This window comes from Drosophila willistoni (assembly GCF_018902025.1).
Source record: "Drosophila willistoni isolate 14030-0811.24 chromosome 2L unlocalized genomic scaffold, UCI_dwil_1.1 Seg168, whole genome shotgun sequence".
Lineage (NCBI taxonomy): Eukaryota > Metazoa > Arthropoda > Insecta > Diptera > Drosophilidae > Drosophila > Drosophila willistoni.
Window position 1 is genome coordinate 15,382,577 of NW_025814047.1, and position 9,980 is coordinate 15,392,556.

Here is a 9,980-nt window from a genome sequence, read left to right on the forward strand (position 1 = left end):
CCAGCGCTGCGGAAAAGTGTCTGTATTAAGTAAAAATTTTCGTTTTTGGATCAGACTTCATGTGCGAACGGTAGGGCTTCCATAAGGATGAATGGTGTTTGGCGAAAATATGGCCTGAATGTGTTTACCGAAAATACGCTGCAGAAATTGATGGTACACCAGCTGTTTGCCGTGAAATCTCTAAGTTGAGGCTAGTTTTAAAGGTATGGAGGAGACTGACATAAAAGAATTGCTAACCTCGCACAATCAAGAATTGTCGAATGAAGAACTTTTGGAACTGGATCTACCAGTTGTTAATGAAGAGGATGACAGTGACGGTTTAGTAGAAATGTTTGAAGAACAGTGTTTAACATCTAAACAAATTTTAAAAGCAATTGGCTTGATTGACGAAGCAATGGAGATTTTTATAAAAAACGATCCTGACAGAAGTTTTAAGGTATCCCAGGCGGTAGCTGCAAACATCGACTGCTACCAAGAAATTTATTTAAATATTTCAAATAGACTTAAGTCACAACTTAAAGCTAAAGTAAAAACACAAACAAAACCAAACAATAACATAATCTTATCACAAGAACTTCTGTCAAATGAAAATAACGATAGCTGCTCGTCCTCAGATGAGCAAATGGAATGCTCCAATGCAGAATATGAACTCAAATAAAAACAAACTTTGTTTTACGTATCGTAACTCCTGTGTTACGATACCCATTTCCATAGAACTCTCTAACTATCTCAATGTCTCTGAAAGTGATACAATGGAATATTAACGGCTACAACAACAACTACAGTGAACTCCAAGTCCTTATAACAAAATACAGGCCACATGTCATAGCCCTACAAGACACATATTTTAGCACACAATATGCACCCCACCCCCACCAACTATGTAATGATTACAAACTTCCTTAACTTCCTCTTAACTCCTCTCCATCATATGGTGGAGTAGCGATTCTCATCCATAAGTCTATAGAATATAAAGAAAGAATTCTTAGATCGGACTTTGATGCCACCTGCGTTGAAATCTGTTCAAAGAAAAAGCTTCAAATAATTTCTGCATACATTAAACCTAGTGCAAAGTTTAACCTAAACAACGTCTTCTCAGTTCTAAGCATTCCAAATAACCTTCCGACTTTAATAACAGGCGACTTCAACTGTTGGCATAGAAGATGAGGCTCCCCTACTAATAATAGGAAAGGGGTTACTTTAGAGAAATTTATTACTCAGTCCAACCTAATTATTTTAAACGATGGTAGTCCAACACACCTTAGCACACACAACACACTAACTCACATTGATCTCACTCTTTGCACAACCGATCTTGCATTAGAATCTGAATGGTCAATTGAAACAGACTTTTTTGGTAGCGACCACTTGCCAATTTCTTGTGATATATTTAAGAGAGTCCAACCTCAGAAACCAACCCATAGACCTCTTTTTAAAAGAAATGCAGCTCACTGGAACCTTTATACAACTCTCTCTATCAGCCACAACTATTCCATACCAGTAAGCCAAAACATTAACAAAGAATCAGCCAACCTAAGCAAAATCATTTTAAGAAGCGCGCACGAAAGTATCCCAAAGTCCTCTCCCAAAACATCGTATTGCGTGCCTTGGTGGAGCAAGGAACTTGAGACAAACACAAAAACACAGCCTGGCAAAAACTTAAGAGAAACATTTCTAACGAAAATATAATAGATTACAAAAAAAAAAAAAAAACACTTTTTAGACGAACTCTGAAAAAACTAAGAAAGAATCTTTACCAAAATTTACCGAAGAAATCAACCCGTTAACACCGATTCCACAAATTTGGAACAACATTTGCAGACTCTGCGGTCTGAACCCCTCAAAGGGACTACACTGTATTCAAAAACCAAAAACAACTGAAAATATTACGCAACAACAAGAAATTACTGATATCTTCGCAAGTAACTGGTCTATGGAAGCAAGTAACTCCAACTTCACCAACCTTTTTAAGTCCAACAAAAGTAGGATATTAGCGGACGATTTATTGTATGCCCCAGGAAAAAATGCTATTGCCCAATAGAACAAGAAATAAATTTCATTGAATTTTCCTCTGCCCTTGATTCTCTAAAAGGCAACACACCAGGCTTAGATCGAATAACTTACCCCATGATTAAAGCACTACCTAGAGAAGTCCAGAACAGACTTATAAACCTATACCACGCAATACTGGGTGGCAGTATACCACAACAATACAAACTGAGCATGATTATACCAATATTAAAACCTAACAAAGAAAAAACAAATGTCTCGTTTTATAGACCAATTTCCCTTAACTCATGCTTAAAAAAGGTAAATCTGTTATGGACTGTCTCCTATTTATAGATCACCTGGTGCCTAAATCTTTGGACACAAAAAAACATATTTCAATAATATCTCTCGACTTTGCTAAGGCGTTTGATAAAATAGGAATACATGTCGTAAAAGATCAGCTTATTAAGTGGTAAGTTGGCCCAATTATACTTAATTACGTCAAGAACTTCATGACAAACAAAAAAATAACAGTTAAAGTAGGAAAGTTCTATTCAAAATCACTTCCATTCGAGAATGGTATTCCTCAAGGATCGCCACTCTCAGTGATTCTGTTCGTCATTGCATATCAAAAACTTACAGAAATCATTGATCTACATAAGGAAATAAGCATAAGCGCATATGCCGACTATTTTAATCTTATGATTAAATTATACAAAACAAAAAATAAAACAATAGACCTCGACTCTTTATTTAGCAATATAGCTGATTGGTGTCTCTACTCCGGGGGAAGTATTGCGCCCGCAAAATGTAAATATATGCACATCTGCAACAAACACAATTGCTCATGCAAAGTATCTACCGGCAACTTTCAAATTCCGAATGTAGATTTCTTGAAACTTTTAGGTGTTACATTTAACAAGAAACACACGTGGAACACCCACATTTTTTGGGTATTTGAAGAAAATCCTTGAAAAACTTTGAATACGTTGAATATTATTAAAATTTTGTTTTGCTTCCATTAGTAGTAAATATTGAAACATTCAAAAACGTATTCACATGGTCCTTAAGCCTTAAATTGAAGCCAAGAAACCTTGGAAACATAACCTCAGCAAGTGGTGCTATTTTTAAGTTCGCAACTGTATACAGATGGTTCGCAAATAAATGAATCGACAGGTTACGCTATAACCACTGATACTGACGTCTTAAAAATTGGCCTTCTTCCGACATACTCAACTGTGTTTTCTTCAGAATTATTAGCCATACACGAAGCCATATTACTCTTAAAAGAACGAAAAAGAAAATTTGTTATTTGTTCAGATTCTTTCTCCTCCCTCAATGCCATAAAAAATATTAGCAACAATTCCTATCACATTGTTGAGATACAAAATCTATTGATAAGACTATTCCCAAAATGATATCAAATTATGTTTGTTTAAACATTGAGAAATTTATTGGACAAATAAACATAAGTTTTTTTTATATAGAAAAAAAGGAGAGCCAAACAACATCGGATGACTTCTTTTGGCCCGGATGACTTCTTTTCGCCACCTTGTATGTATACGAATAAAGTATATTAAAAAATAAAAAATTATATTTTAAACAAGCAGTTATTTCAAATTCTAATTTTCATTGTTATTTTCGTCTTCAATAGTATAGTATGTATTGTAGACAATTTTTGAAAAATAAATTCTTATAATTTGAGATTAACTGCTTAAACGGCAATATTTGGTACAGATCTGCTATGAGAGCAACTACTAAAATACTATGAGAGCGACTACGAAGTTGCTACTAGAGCAACAGAAAAGGAAAATGCTCTGTAGCAGTAGCCCAACATTTGTTGCCTGTGCTATTGCTACAACTACAAATAGCAGATTGCAAATTTTTTGCTCTTGCTATTGCTTTGTGCTCCGACGATCTACATACAGTGAGTCAAAAAAGTATTGGTACACTTAAAAAATCCAATTTCTAAGAGCTGTAACTTTTTTGTTAACACAGCTATATGTAAATGAAAAATTACATTTATTAAACTCATATATTATATTTAATCTTAAACAAAAAAAATATAATTTCAGCTTTGGTTCATTTGCAAAATACAAAAATGTAATTATAGGCACAAATTTTCACAAATTTAAGAAGACAAGAGCAAAATGGCTAGAGGTGCAGAAATTTTTTTGGAGATCCGAAAACTGATCGTTAAACTCTATTTGGAAAATAAATCTTATCGGGAAATTGGCACTCCTGTGGACAGCTCATGGTCTAGTGTAAGAAATATTATTATGCATTACACACAAACTGGAAAAATAGCTCCAGAACCCAGGACAGGCCGGCTAAAAAAATTTTCAGATCGCCAGGAACGGATTGTGGTGTCCACTGTTGCCCAAAATCCTCATACTTTGGCTGTAATTTCGCCCCCCAAAACTGTTCGAAATATCTTACATAAGACCGGGTATCATGGAAGTGTTCCTCGGCGCAAGACTTTCATTTCTAAGGTAAACAAGCAAAAAAGCTAGAATTTGCGAAACAACATGTAAATAAGCCAGACTCATTTTGGAACACAATCATATTTAGTGACGAGTCTAAATTTAATTTATTTGGGTCTGATGGAGCGCAAAAAATCTTGCTGAAACCCAATAAAAAGCTTCAAGAAAATAACTTGCTCAAAACGGTTAAACACGGAGGAGGCAATGAGATGGTTTGGGGGAGTTCTGCTGGCTCTGGAGTTGAAACCCTAGTGTTTATTGATGAAACAATGGACAAGCACCTTTATAGAGACATTCTCAAAGAGAATTTAAGACCAAGTGCTGAAAAACTGGGTCTCAAGGCACAAATTGGCAGTTTCAGCAAGATAATAACCCCAAACATTCGTTTTATCTTGTGCAGGAGTGGCTCATATATCATTACAAGAAGTTCAAAAATCCCCCCCAATCACCGGATTTAAATTCCATCGAACATGTGTGGCACTTATTGGAACGAATAATCCGTTCCTACTACATACGTCAAAGGATACCCTCAAAGAGGCCCTACGCGCTGAATGGAGCAAAATCACCACTTCGGAAACGTTTGCAGGCTTACAGTCGAAAGGAGGAACAACAAAAAATTAGCGTGTTTCAGTTGCCTTGGATAAAACTGATTACGTTTCGCGTGCCAAAACTTTTTTGATGAAAATTTGTGCCTATATTTACATTTTTGTATTTTGCAAATGAACCAAAGCTGAAATTATTTTTTTTTTTTTGTTTAAGATTAAATATAATATATGAGTTTAATAAATGTAATTTTTCATTTAATTATAGCTGTGTTAACGAAAAAGTTAAGAATGTATAACAGAAACCCCCTTATGTGACCCTTTTGTTTAAAACCCCCTTTGTTCATGTGATCTGGTACCGAGGCCATTTGTCCAAAATTTGTTCACGTTAATTGAATTGAAATTAATTTTAGTTGTAGGTTTTGCTTTAAGCCACTGTGCATATGTACATACATAGATAAATGTAGATACAGTCTGACTGTACATACATAGATTTACAAACTTTTTTTGTAGTAGTACATAAAGAGGTACATATATACATACATATGTATGTACGTACGTATGTATGTATGTACATATATACTTCTGTACAAATTTCGGAACAAATATTGCACAAACATTCATATTAATTGACTACCACTGTACATTGCATATACCAACTTGAATAAAATTTATGTAATTTATGGTGTTAATCTATAAGCAATACAAACCCTTTATTTAACAAATTGGTATGACCAGAAGTAACTTTTTCCGTCATCATAGTCCGTTGACTCATTTACAACAAATATGCAGATATAAACCTGTAATATTTAAAAATTCAAGAAACCCAAACGTTTCTTTGCACAAAAACTATTTTAAATAATTTACTGAATGTGTAATATTTGCAAAAATTTTCGTGAGTTAAATACAATAATTAATCGCAATAAAAGTAATGTCAAACACTAACAGTTATAAGAGATTATATTGGCGAAATTACTGTAGCGGCTTACAACATGCTATCAATAATGCCAACTGCAAATGGTTTTCTTAAGGCCATTAGTAAACAAAAATTAACGAGTCAGAGTCCAAAAGTAGTCAATTTCCACAGAGCCTATTTCCACAGAGTAGCATACATATGGACCACTACGTTCTGGTTCTACCACATTCTTGCTGTCTCAAAATAAGTTTTCTTTTTGAACCTTTTGAGCAAACTTTATGAACCTTTTGTATGAGACTGTTTAAAAATAAGTTCTGCAATTTAATTTTTCACCAGTTAGTATTTTCTGACCAAAGTGGGGTGATCATCGGAGTATCATCGCAAAATATGTGTTGTTTTTTACTGTGATGACATTAAATGAATTTGAATTGCTTATTAGGAAAAGTTTCAACCCTACCTACTCAGATTTTTTGTTTAGGTTTGCCCTGCTTATTCCAAACTTAAATACCAACGGCAATTGAGAAAAAAACATTTCCAAAACTTTTAAGGAGTGGAAAAACAGCGCCGATGCAAAATTGACGCAAATTGGAAAATAAATAAAAATTTCATACTAAGCAAAACATTAGCCACGGATGGAATAGAATTTTCTTTTTATATTGCGAAGTATTTAGAGAAATCGGAATTAAAAAAAAAATCACAATAAAATGTATGTACAAATTTGAGCTAGCTCGTGCCCTTACGAAACTCAATCGCAATTGAACAAACAACGAAAAGTACTAAGCGCCGCGTGTAGAAATGTAAGAATACAATAACAACAGTGCAGAAATAACAAATATTGTTTCTTTTCGGCAGCCGATCGAGTTTCGATGACGACAGTAGCTCGTTCGGGTGCCGTCGGCGAACTTCAGCATAAAATACGCTAGCAGACATCGGTGGCCTGGAATATGTGGCGTTTTTTTCTCCGGCGACTTTTGTACTAAAGGGTTGTAAGGGTTGTATAGATATGTAAATGTATTATGGGGCTATTTAAAGTCTTTAAATATGTTACTAACTATATACATATGTAAAATATAGATAATTTTTATGTTAAAACATCTGCAGAACTTGCATTTGCGCAACAATGCATTTTTTTGCAGCACTCTGCTACAAGTCTGCCTGTGGCACCTGTAAAATCAGCTGTTACGAGAAGTAGGATGGTGCCAGTGTAAACCGCTGTTTCACATCCACCGTTATTCCCAAGCATTTTAAAGAGATGAATCGGTTGCGAATAGGGCCTTACACTCGTTTTTGAGCATATGTATATTAAAATTTTAACATATAGAAAACATACGCCCGATTCCCACTAAATCCATCACCGGGAAATGGATGGTATTAACGGTGGATGTCAAATAGTGTTTGCCGCTGGCACCATCCTTCATCCAAAATCTTTTAACAGCTGATTCATGGTGAAATAAGTACAGGGTGGTCCCGTCGGCAGCAGCGCTGCTCACGACGAGGTCTTATTTCTGTTGTCGTACGGCTTCGTCGACAGTTGTCAGTTGACGGTTTTTTTTTTATCCTGCTTAGGACCGTACGATTTGCCGACGGGACCACCTTGTACTTATTTCACCATGAACTGATTTTACAGCGGAGGATGTGAAACAGCGATTCCCACTGGAACCATCCACCATGTCTTAGTCTAACTGAGTTTACAGCTGCCATAGGCAGACTTTTTGCAAAATGTAGCGAGAACAATAAATAACTTTTAATTTCTGCAATTGTTTTAACTTAAAAACCAGAAGGCCGGGGCTAACTTGGACCGCGTCAAAGTTTGTATACCCTTTCAACGTTTTTGGTAACTTTTTCCTTACCTATAGCCATCAAAGTGGAAAAACGTTTTATCGAAAAAGGCGAAAGAACGGTCTACAATCTTAGCATAGGAAATAAATAAAGATATTGATCAAAGTCACTGTTTTCCACCGATCGTTCCTATGGGAGCGAACTATATATGATATAGTTACTGGATCCTGGAAAATCAAATTTGGCACTTTCATTAACAGATATATTAAACTAACAAATGTTTAATTTCGTCAAAAGTTACGAAGTTATTGCGGAAAGTCACTATTTTCGAACGATCGTTCCTATGGGAGCTATATGATATAGTCACCCGATCTTGATCAAATTTGGCACAGAAGTTTATAGGTGTAATAAACTAACCAATACTAAATTTCACGACAACAGCTCAGAAAATAACGAAGTTATTGAGAAAAGTTTGTATGGGAGCTATATGATATAGTGATCCGATCCGGCTGAATCCGAGATATACAACCAGTATATACAAGCCTACATGCAAAATTTCAGCTCTGTAGCTCCAACGGTCTAGGAGGAGTTTGCGTTGATCCAGACGGACGGACGGACGGACATGGCTATTTGAACTCGACTCCTCGTGCTGATCAAGAATATATATACTTTATATGGTCGGAGATGCTTCCTTGTATACGTTGCACACTTCTGACCAAAATAATATACCCTTTTTGCAAGGGTATAAAAATTTATATATTACATATATAATTAGTAACTTTAAAAATTTGGCATATTTAAAGATTTTAAATAGCCCCATAATACATTCATTTATCTGTAGGCCTATCCCCATGTATATATATATATATGAATATGTATGTGTTATTGTACGTACATATGTATGTATGTATGTACATATTTCTATAAGTATCTATTTAGTAGTGTTTCAACTAAATTGAACTTGTACATATGTATTTATATAAAATATTGTATGCATGTATGTATGTGCAAATGTAAGTTAGCACACGCATCTTCACTCGAAACCTAATTCTCATCATCCCATGCAACACCACTCCGTGGAGCATCATTCCCCTTACAATCAGGGCTCTGCCACGCACCCAGACCGTTCATATTACAGAAAGATCTAATAGACGCTTCTTGGGTATATTTAAAGGAACACTCTCCAAAGTGAAGGCAGCATTAAGTTGGACACAGAACTGGTAATTACTAAGTGAATAAAGTAAGTCTTATAACGTAAAACCTGTGTTGTGAATTAATAAACTAATAACCTTGAATTCCAAGTGTCTTATCCTTCATTACTATAGGGAAAACTATGGTAAGATAGAATTTGGCACATGTGGAATCGTATCAGGCGCTCGAGCAGGGACCCACATTTCACTTTGAAACTGACCTATCTCTAAAGCGCAACGAATGAGAAACCTAAAACAATAGGGCACTGGGCCACGGGGGAACGTCGTACCGAAAATTTGAAACCGCCCCAGTGCCTCGGCTTGCGAAACCGCTGAATTCGCAATATAGCGACCATGCCGTGGTCTTCCGCAAAATGCAAGCACTCATCAATTGGCGAAGGCAATGGCAAGGGCGAGGCCTGCTGTAATGACAGGGTTCCAGTCGATGAAAATAATATTGATAGGGACACGCCAGTGTCAGTTGATTGTAGTTTTCTGATTAATTTTATTCTCAAAATTATTATTTCGCTTAACCTATGTTTACGTATATATTCTATACATAGGGGAGAGTGGGGCTAATCGGCGCATATTTTTTAACCCTTCATATATCCTGATCGGGAGCTCGTATCCTCTCATATGAGCACTTAAATGAAAGGTTAATTCATTGTCGAATTGTTGTTCAAAGATACGTTTCGATATAATTTACCGTTACAAAGCTATAGCGGTTTTTTCGAACATACCCGAAATTGGCGTTGTCAAAAATCGCGGGGCAATGTGGCGCATCGTTGTTTTACAAGTTTTTTATATAAAAAAAAGCGATTTAAAAAAAAAAAAAACTAAATATAGATTAATATTAAAAAACTTGTTTTATAAAAAAACTTTTTTTTCACCAAAAATGTTGATTGGTTTAGACTTTCAATTATGATTGTTCATTTCATCGTTTGTCCATTAGCTACCATTAGCTATATGATATAGTATTCTGATCCGTCTGATTCTGGCAAATGTACTGTTTTTATCAATAACTAGTTTATATATCGGACTTTTATTCTATATAATATATATATGATTTTAAAACGCCATA

The 9,980-nt window shown here is 35.3% G+C and overlaps 1 protein-coding gene across 1 annotated transcript in view; it reads right to left on the bottom strand.

Annotated features, from left to right (window-relative positions):
- LOC6653162 (ATP-dependent RNA helicase me31b) overlaps positions 1 to 5,999 on the bottom strand; it is a 37,260-nt gene extending 31,261 nt beyond the window's left edge. Inside the window, exon 1 of the mRNA XM_002075513.4 lies at positions 5,725 to 5,999. Within this exon, the coding sequence (XP_002075549.3) occupies positions 5,725 to 5,789 (65 nt within the window). The 5' untranslated portion in view covers positions 5,790 to 5,999. The remainder of the gene's footprint in view (positions 1 to 5,724) is intronic.
- Between the last annotated feature and the right edge of the window lie 3,981 nt (positions 6,000 to 9,980).